Raw genomic sequence first — 15,234 nt, 5'->3', positions numbered from 1 at the left:
GGCAGACTAGTCTGCATTTTGGGGAGAAATCTGAGCTGGAAGTAAAGATTTGGGAATCATCATCACCTAATTTTGAAAAGTGAAAAAGAAACTTTAGGGAGAAAGAACAGAGTAGTAGGCCAAGGGCAAGAAGAGAAAGAAAAAGTGATCAAAGAAAGATAGAAGCAATGATGGAGAAAGAGAATCAGATGCACGTAGTACCAAGAAAAACAAGGACTAGAGAGTTTCATAAAGGGCTTGGTGGGAACAACGGTATCTGAAAAGCAGGAAGGATGAAGTCACAGGCCTGCAGCACCGCCTTGGGACGCATTTAATCATCTTAATGAGAAGCTTCAGAAAAGTTTCCAGGGCAGAAACCAGAGCGTAGGGAGTTTAGGAATAAAACTGGAAAAAAAAATTGGATGAAAGTACATACAAGGAGTATGCTTTGAGAAGCGAGAATGAGAAGAGGAAGTTACATGGCCTTTCCCTCATCTAGAGGGGAAGGCTGGTGAAGGTGGGAAGGTTTAGGATGGTAGAACCCAAGGCTGAAGGGAAGATACCAGAGGAAGGAGAGAAAGATACAGAGGAGAAGAGAGAACGAAGGGAAAGAACTTCGGGGGTGAGGGGGGGAGGGGGGGGTCAGGAAAGGCGGAGATGGAGAAGGAGCTGGTCCTGAAGATCAGGAGGGATGCTGGGTTCCTTGCTGGACCCTGGAGGACAAGCCGTGAGGACAGATGCAGTTCTGGAACCCAGAAGAGTAAATCCAAACGGGGTAACGCGTCTAGTCAGTCCCCACGGTGACGTGTCCCTCAATCCAACCCATGTGTTGAGACTACGGCAGCCACATTTTTAAAAGGCTGCAATATTCTAAATGAGCGGTTCCCAACCTTTTTGGCACCAGGGACTGGTTTCGTGGAAGACAATTTTTCCACAGACCGGGGGCTGGGGGGCAGGTGGGGGCGTTGGTTCAAGCGATGGGGGGCGGCAGATGAAGCTTCACTCGCTCGCCTGCCGCTCACCTCCTGCTGTGCGGCCCATTTCCTAACAGGCCATGGCCTGGTACCGGTCCGCGGCCTGGGGGTTGGGGACCCCTGTTCTAAATCACAGAGGCCGGGCAGTGACACAAATTTCCATCTCACGAGCTACGAAGGCTGGAGTGGGAACAGGAAGGAAGAAGCATCACACAACGCCTCTAAAGTCTCTATGTAGTATTTTAATGTCATAGCCCCTAAAAAGACAGGGAACAACAACAGAATGCAAAGAATTTAAATTTTCTATGTTGCTGTCAGTAATAGTAAGAGTGTTCTCATCAGTAGGTATACATTCTCTTTAAACACTAGAAGTGTGAGTAGTTTGATCTTTAGGGGAAATTATAGTCAGATAGTATCCAAAAGGTTACCATGATATAGCTAAATTACCTCTGCCTGTCACAGGTTGAAGAACATTTAAATTCTGGAAGTCCGCATCAGCTTTGTCTAGATAACAAATCTTAAGTACCTTCCTATATTCACTCAATTAGTGATCTTGGGCCTTGATAACACTGCAGGGAGAAACTTTCCAACTATCATTCAAATCATATCTAAAAAGGTGGTCATAAATATTTTAAAACCTAAGTGAACTAATAAGACCTAGACCCATTAAGGATAAGATCTTTTACAACAAATTAAATAAAACAATTTATTGAAGTCTGGACTCAAGATAAGCTAGATTTACTAGCTGACCTTTTATTCATTTAAAGAACAAAATTAGCTCTAATTGCATTAGAATGGAATCCAGTAAATTTTCCCCAGTCTTGTAATGTGGCATCCGTGTAAGTGTAAGGACTGCTGTAATTGTTTACAAGTAAGATGGAAATGCTTTGATTATGATCTTTCCAGTTGTTTTACTGGGTAGTAAAAACATTTCCCAAAACCTAAAGCCAGTTTTTCTGACAGCATACTATTTTCTTCTCTTGAATACACTGCATCTTTGGTGTTAATCAACAAACTATCATGTGCCAGAGGAAGAAATTAAACTTGGGGATTCCATCATAACTTTAGCTCAGTAAAAATGAGAGAGTGATATACGGAGGTTAAGGTATCCTAGTCTGGAAAAATCAGAAAAGGGCTGAAGACCCGAGTAAGAAAAATTTTAACCACCTGCTTCCTCTTGGAATTATAACTGAGATATATGGGTTTGGGTCTGCTGAATTTATAAGTATAAAAGGTAGCAAGAATAATGTATACCACCCACAATTTGTGTTCTCATTGTTCAGCTGCTAGGAAGTTTCATTTGTAATGTTACCATCTTTCACTAGCGTTAAAAATAAGTCATTTGCCATAAATTTTAAATACAGTCACTCAAGAGTTTTATTCTTATTTATTTTTTTTGGGGGGGGGGTGGGTCACTGTTCTTGTTAGTTAGCTTCTAATATAGGCAAAATAACCTATGAAATGTTTCAGCATCAGTGGAAAGTTAACCAGGGCAAAACAAAGAAAACTATCAACACTTTTCAATCTCTCTCTCTCTCTCTCTCTTTTTTTTTTTTAAATCAAAGCAGACAGTTTTATCGGAAGGGAAACAAATTAAAAATAGAAGAACAAAAGACCTTCCAAATCTGACAGGATGATGGTCTGAAATGTTCTTAAACTTTATTTCTAAAGGATCTTTTCTTTTAACCAATAAGCTTCCTTGCTCTGCCTCCTCAGTACACTTTCATAAAAATATGAATCTGATTGCCTTTCCCTAAATAAAATAAAAACATATCAATTGTTTTTGCCTGCCCCTCATCCCTTATTCTGGTAGGAGAGTCCTTCTTTCCTTCTGGAACCTAACATTTCCCCTTCTAACAGGGCTCTCCCCCTCCCACTGGGGCTGGTTCCTGGATGGGAACCCACAGCAGATGCTGTGAAAGCGGGGGCGGGCAGTTCAGCCTGTGAGCACTAAGAACCACACCAGCCAAGAGCAACTTGCACCATCTTTGCCACCACACAGAGGTTAGACGGAGAAAAAGAAAGTGAACAGAGTCTTAATGACAGTTTTTGAACCCTTGTTACCACTTTGCCTAAAGTCAGTTTCTTTGAGCTAGTTTGATTAGGGTTTCTCCTACTTGCAACCAACAGTCCTGACTAATACATAGAGAAAGTGAGTGTTTCAACTAGGGAAAGGAAGACTCCTTACAGAGGCACCTTCACTGAGTGTGTGTCTATGTTACATCCTTGGATCAGGGGTTGGTGTAAGAAACAGTCAAATAAAAAAAAGGTGTTCTTGCCATCTGGTTCCTCATGGAAATAAAATTTCAAATTTAGTGTCTTCAAAAACTTTGTCTCTCCTGAGAAACTAGGAGGTACCTTCCTTTTTAAAACTGCATTTCACTCTGCACTTATTGCTAGGAAGCCATAATCATATTTGATGTGCAGTCATTTGCTTCTTTTTCCTCTCCTTGGCCTTGGTTTCCTAGTATTTTCTAGTATCTTTATGTTCTCTCTTTAAGTCACCCTTAAATTTTAGACTGGAAAAAAATCTGCATATGAATAAATGACATTTTAAGTGTAGGACAAAATATAGAAAGTGAGATAAAAATCATTTGCTATTATTTTTCTAAAGAACTTGTCACTAAAACACCACTATACACGTTTCACCTATTATATGTCTTTCAGTGAAATCTGGCTACATAAAAATATAAAACACTTACTTTCTTTAAAAATATTTTAAATGGTTATTTTTGTAATTGCCCATGGTTATCCTCTATTGCTGGCTGTCCTATCAAAAATAGTTAATCAGAAAAGTTTGGACCACAAAAAAGACAACAGGGCTTCCCTGGTGGCGCAGTGGTTAAGAATCCGCCTGCCAAAGCAGGGGACATGGGTTCCATCCCTGGTCTGGGAAGATTCCCACATGCTGCGGAGCAACTAAGCCCGTGCACCACAACTACTGAGCCTGAGCTCTAGAGCCCGCGAGCCACAACTACTGAGCCCGCGCACCTAGAGCCCGCGCTCTGCAACAAGAAAAGCCACTGCTCCGCAACTACAGAAAGCCTGTGCGCAACAACGAAGACCCAACACGGCCAAAAATAAATAAATAAAATAAATTGAAGAAGAAAAAAAAAAAAGACAACAAATATCTGTACATATTTTACATTTTTAAAGGTTGAACATTATTTTTCAAGATTAATCAGCAAAGTTTTAGCTCTCATTTTTACAGCATATATAAATAATTTAGAAATTACAAGTATTAAGAAGCCTCCTCCCAGCCATAAACTAAACTCTATAAACTGCAATAAAAAAACTGAATTACTTACATGAAAAAAAAAAGCGTCCAATTTTCAGCACCTCTGCTAAGAGAGGTCTGATTAATGAAAGAATTTCCTGAATTATAAGAAATACGTAATACCGTGAGTATTATAATACTCACAGCTGTGGTGATAAAATGTTAGCAGAAAGAAAACTGTAATTTCCAGCAGTAAAGTGGTCATTGAAAAATATCTCAGCGTAATTTGCATATTTTGGGAAAAGGATTAAACTTGTGAAAGAGAATACTTATTGTGACCTCTCAGCCAAAAGAAAATTTAGAATTATTAATGATAATGATATTGTTTTCATGAAAGGTATCATAAATGATTCTGTGTCACTTGATCAAATACAGTATCTAACTGGAACAATAACTGAGCCTTACTGGATTTTTGGCGGGGCCCAATTCATTACCCCCTCCCTGGTGAGCTCATTGAATACGGGCAGCAATGTCCTGAGAGCAGGACCAGCTCCCAACTTCTCCAGTACAGTAACCCTACGGACCAGACCAAAGCTCCCTGGTGGGAGAGCCACTCTGCCCTCAGAAGAGCCAAGGAACAGACGGAGAAAAGGACAGAGCTGCCTCCCCAGTACCAGGGAGACGACAGCATTCAAGATACATTTGAGAAATGTGAGGGGGAAAGAACGCTTAACCCCCTAAGCACCACCATTATTCACCCCCAAATCTTTACAAACCTTGACCTTTTTTCTTAATACTTTACCAATTCCTAAAGTTATCTTTTTTAATGAGAAGCTCCTTTAACAGAATTTTGAGCTTTATAAATATAACCACACATTTAATGTTCTGCCATGCCTTTCCCAACAATCCTATCTAAACAGTCCCACCCTAAGGTACTCCCTTCCTCACGTTACTCTGCTCTATTTATATCCTTCATAGAAATGAATAAATGAACGAATGCCGAAAGTTAGCCCAATTTCCCTACACTTGCTCAAAATAAAGGGATGGTAAGACTGGGATAACAAATGACATGGCGACTGTGCTGCCACTTGCCCATCCCATAGCGGACATCACACGCACTGTACTCTCTGTCACCAAGTCCAGCGGGACCTTCAAAATCCTGATCCATATGGCTCCAGGTGCTGCTCCTGGGCAAGCTGAAACCTACCTGCTTTCTCAGCATCAAGGCAAAACTTGACTGTTGGGCCAGACTCAGTTACTTAATGATTTATTTGAATGTGTTGTTTCTCCCCATTCATATCACCCTCACAAACTATGGATGTTGAGATTGTAACTTCAGGGTTAGTATTTTAGTTTCATCTTCAATACAGACTAACAGGAACTCTGGGTCCCCATTACTGGGAGACCTATTAAAGGAATTTGAGGTCCTTGTAAAGTCACCCTGAATTTTAACACTATCAGAAGGAGGCACTGGACTGACCACAGACCCTTTAGAATCCAGTTTCCAGGCACGTTAAATTAAGGGGAAAACAAGGGCCCTCTGTCTGGCTTCAAGGGACAATAATAGAGAACAGAGGAAATAATCTAACCTCAAAGTACCTTCCTGGATCATGGGTCAAAGGCATAATTTCTTTATAAGATTTAGAAACTAAATATTGTCTTAAACATCTTCCAAAGAGAGTGTATAATTTGAACCCTGTAAAGCTTTTTCTTTTTCCTGTAGTTTCAAAAGACTCTATTCTCTGCCTGTTCTTTAGCAGTAAACAACCCCTCCTCCTAGACTATTCAAACTCCCCCATTTGAATGCTAGTCTGCTCATTAATTCCACTTCAAAAGAGCATCATTACACCCCCTGGCTGTATACAAACTAAGTGAAGGCACATTTATATGACTCTACCATCTCTTTTCCATTATTACTGCCAAGGAATAAGTCATGTATCCTTATGCTATGACAATAAAAGATTACTTTTAATTTCATATAATTTTCATGTTCATAAAATGTTATCCTTCTTTTAATTTTTTTTCAACCATTCTTGGCTTGTGAGTCATAAAAAACAGAGAGTGGGATGGACTGGCCATGGCCATAGTTTGCTGACCCGTGATTTAGATTTAAAACAAAAAAACAGAAAACAAATAAGTTAAAAAAAAAAAACCCTTACTCATTAACTTATATTTTATATAAAATCCTATTGCTATGTGACTTGGGCCTCTTCTTCTCTCTCTTTTTAAGTTTAAAATGTAATATATTTCACTTAAGTTATTCCTTTGTTCATTATATGTATTTCCTTGTGTCTGACTTTGGTCAAGTGATTAATTATTCATATGATATGGGAGTTATTTACCTAAATGTCAGAAAGTTTACATGTTACATAAAGTTATACTTTCAAGGACAATTTGTCTAGAATGTCTGGGTACTATAATTTCCGTAATACTGAACATTTTGTTCCAGAGTCATAGGATCTATTTCTCACATCTTCCAATATCTTAGGTAGATGAGTGATTTATCGAGAGGAAAAGAAATTACTCAACAGAATAACTGAAAGACGCTTAAGGGTAGATGAGATGAATATTATTATCAGTGCCTTTTTACAAACCTTATTTCTCTAAAGGAATAAGCAAGCCAAACTTCTGTGTGAAAGGAAAGGTGAAGTAATGGTGAGTTATGAGAAAAATGGAATAAATATGAACGGGTAGGAGAAAAGTAGTTCTCCAATGATAAATAAGAACATCTTCCCTTTAGAGTAGTGAACCCAAGTACAGGATTTCCAAGGAGATGGTAGGTACAGTTATTTTGGTTGGGTCTCTTTGTTAACTAGCCCTCTGTCCTCTGATGGTTGAGGGAGAAGGATGTTACTAAAATTTTTGTAGGTAAGATAGAGGGCACCAGAACCAATATTTGGTTTAAAAAGAGCTCAATCTATAGTATTTTTGTTACGTTTTCTGAGCTTGTCAGCAATACTACCACCTACGGTCTAGGTCTCTACTGGCACAACCAAAACGAGTAACGTGGAAATTACACAGATAATTTCGGTAAGAAAAGCACAAACTATTCGGATTTTCTTCTTTCAGAAGAATATACACTCTCCTAGAAGGCCACGTTTGCCCTACACCACCATTCATGAGAATGATGCTGGGATTTTTCGTTGTATTACACTTAGAACTAACAGAAGCAGTGGCTGCATAAAATACACGCTACACACAAACTTTAAGATGGAACGAACCATGAGAATGCAAAGCAAATTTCCTGTTGTCTACTCTACCTACTAAATAAGTAAGTTCATGGCTACTACTTTCATTTTTATGGCTAAAAATTGAATGAAAGTTAAATGCCTTGTACGCCTATTTTCTACATAATATTTGATTGTTTGCAAGGTAAACTAATCCATTTTCAGGCTTACTGGTAAAAAATAAGGTTGTAAACTTGTACTTTGAGCTTGTAAAATTCATTTAAATGATGTATAATATGATTTTTAGAAGAATGATTTTCAACATGATTTACAAAAAAAAAAAATCAATGCTTCATTATCCTATTAGGATCATATAATAGCACTGTAGACCTTAATTCATACCCTCAAAATGAATAAAAGAAACAAAGCCAACTAATTTACTTTGAAGCAGGGTGGGTGGATGTGATGATTCCGTGAAAATTAAGAAAATAAACAGCAAACATGGGGTTTACATTTCCAGTTCTCTCTCAAAAAAAAAAGAGCAGACAATTCAGACTTCAGTTGTTACTACTATATACTGTTTCACCAAGCCTTTGGCAGTATCCTTGTTTTATATGCACAGAATAAAACCATGTGCCATCTGAGCAAGAAGAGAATCTTCATTCTTTGTCCTGGTGACAGAGAACACACACTTGAAAAGGTTTAACATTACGTCCACCTGGGTGTAACATGGTAGTCAGTCCATTCAATACATAGTTTCTTATTTTTCAGATAACCAGAGCCTTACAAACTATGCAGAAACAATGTCCTGTGCTAGTCTTTATAAAAGAGAAAAAGTGCCAGAAAAAAAAACCCAAAAAAACAAAGGATCCTATATGTTGAATAAAGCAATAAGCATTAACTCTGAGGAAGAAACCAATAAAAATTTGAAAATGAAGACTTCTCAAAATACAGCTTGACCCTACTACATATTCACACTGGGAAAAGGTCTATAGAATCAAATCCACTAGGAAGGAGCAGTGAAGGTTAAGTTCCATCTATTGCACCCTAACTGGAAGTGTCTGTACTTACATTTTGTCTTGGCCAGCTCCAACTCTGAGAGTCAATCTGGGGATCACGGGGCTTGGGGCTGGGACCACTGGCTCCACTTTTATCTGTTGAAGATATTACGTTAGAGTCAAATACATTTTTTTCAACAAAAGTACCTCCTCCCTTTTCTCCTACTTCCTCATCTCCACAAACTTGATAAGCCTTTAAGTTTCAAATGTGTCTAAAATGCTAGATGTAAAGATAAACTGGGCTATTTTGTTTTCGCTCCCCAACTGAAGGCTACCAGGCAACATGGGAAATTCCATAAACTTTAAACACTTTAGTAGATATGGGAGTTATTTCTGCATTTTCTTAGTTTTGACTAATTTCTTGGATTTTATTGTTAGAATTTTTAAACAGAAACTGTTACCTGGGTCATTCAGTGGAACGTTTAAGTAACTGCCAGACTTAACAAAAACAGAAAAAAAATGCAGTGATAGCTTCACTACAAGATAAAATGCATCTATTTATGGGTCTTGAAAAACATTAAACTCATCTTATGTTTACAATGTCATAAAAGAAAACCGACACACGAAGTGTAACTACAACACTGAACTCTTCCATTTTTTGGCTAGTAGAAAAATGATCTAAAATATTGTACGAGACAAAGCATATTTATTTAGAAAGGATTTATGGTGAAGGCAATAACTGCTGAATAAGTTGAAGATCTCACAAATATCTGAGCTAATAATCAGAAAGGGAATACACAAATTAAGTATGGTGTTAAAGGGATTCTCCACAATTTCTGGCTTGAAGATCCTATATAGAACAATTGACATTTTGAATGAACAAAATGAACAAGAGATGTGCAGTTCAAATTATTATCTACATCAGAGTATTCCGGCATTTTTGGTGGGATGGTTCCTTGGTGGTCCCAGGCACGGCCAGATGTTTAACATCCCTGGCTCGGGTACAACTACATGCCAGTAGGACACTGCTAGTCACTGTGACAACTAGTGCAAACCACTGACTTATATATTTCAAGCTCAAGAGTTAAATCATAACAGAACAGTGCAGTGGTTCTAAAGGGGAAGGAATTTATAACGTAGTGCTCAGTATAGTATATCATACAATCAATATATTGCACATTGATCAAATCTATCATTTTTTTCATGTTTTTACCTGTCCCCTACTTGAGTTTCTTTTTTTTTTTTTTTTTTTAATCCCGTCACATCAAGATCTATGACTTCGATCATTCTCTTGAACAGTGTATGGTAGGCAGGAGGTACTCAACCAATGTCTGTTGAATGAACCACTTATCCTGCAAGCACCCTCAACTCCCTTGCCTCTTGGTCATTTCACCATTCATCCAGGACCAATCTAAAATCATTCTCTAGGGCACTGAGTAATTCCAAAGAAAATATTTAAAACTGTACAAACTTCTGCCATCAAAACTCCAATTTCATCTGTGCCTTTAATACTATCTGCTTATTTGGATTCCCAGTTAAACTAGTTAAGAGCAGAGACCATGCCTGTTCTGTTTGTTGCTATTTCCCAGATCCTATCGTAGGGTCTGACACATAAGTGCTTAAGATATATTTTAAAAATTAATCGGAAGCGATTATTTACAGCTTTTAAGACCCATCCCATGATTTCCTTCCTCTTCTGCCCTTCAAACCCCACAGGAAAAAATACTGAGGCCACTAAGCAGAATTCCTTCAATTCCCTACAAACTTCTCTGCACTCACAATTACACTAGAGTCCATCTCCTCCAGTCTTCGAAAGACTTCCTCCTTATTTGTAGCATCTTCAGCTTCTCAGTTCCACTCATTATTTTCATCTAGCTTTCAAATGCGCTCAACTCTATCCTTTAAAAAACTTACCTCCCCTTCAACCTCTCGCTGACAACCTCTCACACTTTCTAGTCTTCACTTCATCGTCTGCATTTCTCCATTTCTCCTTCATTCCTCACCCAACTCCACTCTACTTTCTGGCCCAACCACACCACTAAACCACTCCTTCTAGACAATCTTTCCAAATGCCCCGTCTGTTTCTTCACTGAGGTCTTCATCACACTCCTTCCCTGTCCCTAGCAAAGTCCTCTCCTCTCGTCTTTTTTTTTTGAACACCGGGTTCCATATCTAAACAAATCTGAAAATCAGTGGTCTAGCCTATTTTGTAAACTACTAAGACTTCTATATTTTTCTCACCATTCTGTTATCTGTGGGAAAATAAACAAATATATACAAAACAAACATTTATAAAACACTTAATGTTTGCCAGGCATTGTGTTTGGTTATTTTCCAGATGTTCTCATTTAGGTTCTTTAACAAACCGGTTGGGGTATGGTTTCCATTTTACAGAGAAACTGATCATACATGAAGCAACCATTTTTCCTTTCTTTCCTGTTTCTTTTTCCTTTTCTGTTTTAAGGTCAAAAAATAGCAAAACTAGGACTGAATACAATTCTTTTTATTCAGAGAATAAAAAATTATATAAAGTTCCTATATTTCTTCAATTCTAAAAAATTTTAGGGTCACACACTCCTAATTGACCTGAGTATTGGGAGTAATATTCCATGTTCCTTCAACCCACAATACTATTATTGAAGCACTTAAATAACACTTTCTTAAGCTTTATTAAAAAATAAAGCTGTTTGCCCTACCTTTCAAAAAATCTTCTTCACTATTATTATGCTTCACATTGTATTTTGGTCCACTGCTATTACCACACTACACAATAACTATAACTTACCTGTATAGCACTTCACAAAGTGTGTCCCATATACATAATCCAATTTGATCTTCACAACTCTATAAGGTAGGTGTGGAAGCTATTATTACTCACATGTACTAAGGGCTCAGAAAGATTAAGTGGTTTGGCCAGTTACAAAGTTAGTAAGTAAATGACTGAAATCCGGTTCTCCTGGCACCAAATTCATCCTGTTCTACCATACTACTCGTGACTCTTTGCCAGACATTTCTGAGTCCTTTTTTCTGGTAATGCTGATGTCTTGCATGGAGCTATTTCGTTTCTTTGTCAATGTCTTTTATGATGAATGACATATACTTGTGAGATGTCTAGGGTACACTGTAAAATATATTTTTTTCTCTATGTTACTTACACCATGTAACAGGTGTAAACTGGACTGTCCCAGGCAAACCAGGACATATTGCAACCCTACCTAAAAATAGTTAAACACTTAATAGTTAAATTTAATAGTTAAATTTCATTCTTAAAGAAGTTAAAGCAGATTTAACTTAAAGATAAAATTCAAGCAAGCATGGAAAAAGACTAATAAGGATGTTAACAATGTAGATACAGAAAGTACAGTTTCTAAATAAAAATTTCTCACCAGACTTTTGTTTGTTAACTTTATCTGAATGCCCACCCAAATAAAAACACAGGGATGTTTCCTACAATCATGAAATAATTTCTCATGTGTCCATCCCAGCAATCAACAAACTAGATGACAATGACTTCAATTACTTACTGCCATCTTTTAATGGCATGAAACGAAAATCTGGGGGAAACACGAGCTTGTAAGGGTTAAAATAAAAGAACAGTACTTTAGAGCGATGCTGAGAATTGGGGCACGCAGAACAGCATTTACAGTGGATTACTAAGCTTCCCAATTCACCAAAGAGGCAAAGTCCAGTAATATAAGACTCCTTTGTAGCTAACTAAAAATACATTGTCAGTGGATTTGTCCAGTTTTATGTATAAGCAATACTTCTTTCACCTGAACTAATACTAGTAGTCATATAAGCCCCTTATTGCCATGTGCTGCATTTTTTTTGCTAATCTTCAAGGATTTAGCTTCTTTGCCACATACCTCAGGGCACCAACTGATAAAGCTCTAACTCTCCATTTTTCCGGGACACCAGCAGTGCGGCCTTGCAAAAAATGAAAATCGCTCAAGAGATTTAAAGGGGAAATTTATTTTTAAAATCCTGACTTGAGGCAAAGAGGTGGATTTTTAAAAAGCTTATCTATAAGGAATCAGTTTAAATTTAAATTCTATCTTGGAACTCTTTCATGCATTCCAGCTTTAAAGTTTATCTTCTGACAGGGACTTTCTGCAAAGGTAATGGGCAGCTTTGTCAATATAATCTGGCCAAGTTTTACTTTCTATTTTTTTAAATGTTAAACTTCTTTCATTAAAAAAAAAACAACAAAAAAAACCTATGTGTGTGTGCTAGGTAGGGTGGCAGTAAGTTCAGCCAGCACTAGTTCAGACGTCTATCTATGCTAATATGTCAGAAAAACACCCAGAAATACTACTGGTGAAAAGCTGAATTTAAAAACCGACTATTTTAGATGCTGAACTATGACAAATGGTAACCATCCTGTTGTCTTTCTTAACGATGAAGGTCTGTACATTATTTCCATTCAGAAACATAGTCTAACACTGATAGACTGTTTAAAATATTCAACAGACAGAAGATCTATGGTTGTGGTGAAGTAAAACAAGTGGGATCCCGCGAGGACAATGAAACAGGACTCGGGCTTTCAGTAAGTGTTCAGTTCATTCCTCTGAAGCCTTGGGGATGGACTTCAGGAAACTTCGATAAATTCAAACATACTCACTTAAACATTAAGTTACTGGCTTCCCCTTGGAACAAATAGTTATAAGAAACAGGAGGGAATATTTCCCCCTTCTTACTGGGGTTATTTTATTTACTGAAAACCCTTCATTTCACTAGTTAATCATGAAAGCTGATGAGAAAAGGCTGGAAACGAGTCAACAGTACTTTACATAGAAAGGAAAGACGATGGAGACCTTCTGTCAAAGGCACAAACCGGGAAGACCACTTCTCATTCTCTAAAAAACAAACTGTTTAAGTTCAATAAAAGATTATTTCGGGGCAGATGCTAAGGGATTTGGGGATAGACTGGAGACACATGAGACATTTTAATTGCTCTGATGACTGAAATCATTCAAGCTTTGAGGACCGCCACTGCCTGTCCTTTAAAATATGGCAGCTGAACGGGAGCTCACTATGGGCTGATCAGGGACTAAAGTTTTCTAAAAATCACGATGGCCCTTTACTCTAGACTGTGAGCCATTCTCATCCCCCTCACCAGCTTCCATCGTGGGCCTGAGAAGCCCACGGGCTTCAAGCAGACAGGCCTGGGTCATGTCACAGCTTGTCCACAAGTCACCGTACCTCCCTGCGCAGTTTTCTCAACTGAGGAACAGGAGCGACGGTCTCCCCGCCTCAGAGCTGTCGGCCAGGCCTGGCAAGGACCAAGCGTACTCACTCATTAAATACCAAGTGTGTGCTGATGTCATTTACCATCTGGGTTAGTTCACTCAATCGCCAATGTTAGCTCAAATAAAACAATTCATCAGCCAACAGGAGAAAAACGGGGGTGGGGTAGGGCGCTCCATTATAGAAGTATGAGCTTTCCATTATAAACAGATCCCAATTATCTCTGGGTTGATTATCAGCATTATTGGTTATTGTAAAGAAACTGGATTGTCCGAGTCCATGTATCTTAAATGACACAAACTAGTCTTCACTCAGTGTTTCCTATGAGAAGGCAGAAGAGAAAGCCTTTTAAGCCAAAATATTCTTAGAGCACGTATAAAACTATTGTTTTTAAACACAGGGAAAGCATACTTTATAATGATGCGGTCTCTTCCCGGTGTCGAATGGGAGAAGGGAGAGAGGGAAGGAAGCAGAGGGTCAGAGGTTAGGAGAGCCTGGTGAGTAACTAAGAAGTGGCAGAGCTGAGACCAAAAACCAGGTCAGTCTGACTGCCAAAGCCCAGGCTCTTCAAGGCCCAGTATTGGGCCTTTTTATCTACAGTCTGTGATGTCATCATTTTGGGGTGAAACTCTACCAGGTCTTCTCAGATCATACTCCAATAAGAGCATAAAGACATATTTCCAAGTTCGACAGATGGATTTTGGCTTGTCTTCTATACAAGGTTATATGAACCTTCAATTCCACTAACATAAACGAGACATTTTCTTATTTATATTTTTACTGAAAATACCACAAGTAAAAAGAGCCATGGTTTGAAATAAAGTCATGTAATACATACACTGACACAAACACAAATACAAAATTATAATAAAAATTTAAACTGCTCTGAAATTTTCTATTAGGTTTATCACAGCTAAAGCTATTATGGTCAAGTTTGTGACCGTTTAACACCTTGCTCTTCGTATGTTTTCCGTAAAAATTTACTTGGGTTCTACTTGAAACAGATGAAAGACCGGACTCCTAACCCTGACTGAGGCATATTACTGCCCATAAAGGGGAGTTAGAAGACTGTGCATAAATCGCCATACTCTGGATTATTACCACTACTAGAAAAACGATTTTTCCTTCTGAGGGGGCATCACTGAACCCAGTGCCATAAATTATTTCACTTAATCCATTTTTAATTTAACTGTAGGAAAGGAGTGTGGTTAAGAACATTAGTTATAGCAGCTGATGGCCTGGGTTGAAATTGCGGTTCCCGTTCAACCACTTATTGGGTGTGTGATCCTGGGCAAGTTTATTCATCTCTCTAAGCCTCAGATTCTTATCTTAAAGTGACAATAATTACAGTATCTACCTGATAGAGTTGTGATAAGGAACTAAACTTGTATATGGTGTTTAGCATACAGTAAATACTCAATAAATGTTAACTATTACTGTCTGCAGTTTTTTAAAAAGTGTTATTATCATATCCCACTTTAAAGACGAAATGCCGGGAAATTCCCTGGCGGTCCAGTGGTTAAGACTCCATGCTTCCTCTGCAGGGGGTGCGGGTTCGATCCCTGGTCGGGGCACATCACGCATGCCGCACGGTGCGGCCAAAAAGATAAAATAAAATAAAATGAAAAATAAAGATGAAATGCCTATGGATT

General features: G+C 38.2%; 1 protein-coding gene across 2 annotated transcripts in view; it reads right to left on the bottom strand.

The window, feature by feature from the left end:
* Window positions 1-15,234, bottom strand: part of TAF3 (TATA-box binding protein associated factor 3) — a 152,764-nt gene that overhangs the window by 19,208 nt on the left and 118,322 nt on the right. For both annotated transcript variants that reach the window (XM_082387135.1, XM_082387134.1), the window contains one exon: window positions 8,409-8,491. In XM_082387135.1, the coding sequence (XP_082243261.1) occupies window positions 8,409-8,491 (83 nt within the window). The remainder of the gene's footprint in view (window positions 1-8,408; window positions 8,492-15,234) is intronic.

This window comes from Balaenoptera borealis (genome assembly GCF_965194805.1).
Source record: "Balaenoptera borealis genome assembly, chromosome: 3".
Taxonomy (NCBI): domain Eukaryota; kingdom Metazoa; phylum Chordata; class Mammalia; order Artiodactyla; family Balaenopteridae; genus Balaenoptera; species Balaenoptera borealis.
This window is presented reverse-complemented; position numbering and strand designations above follow the sequence as displayed.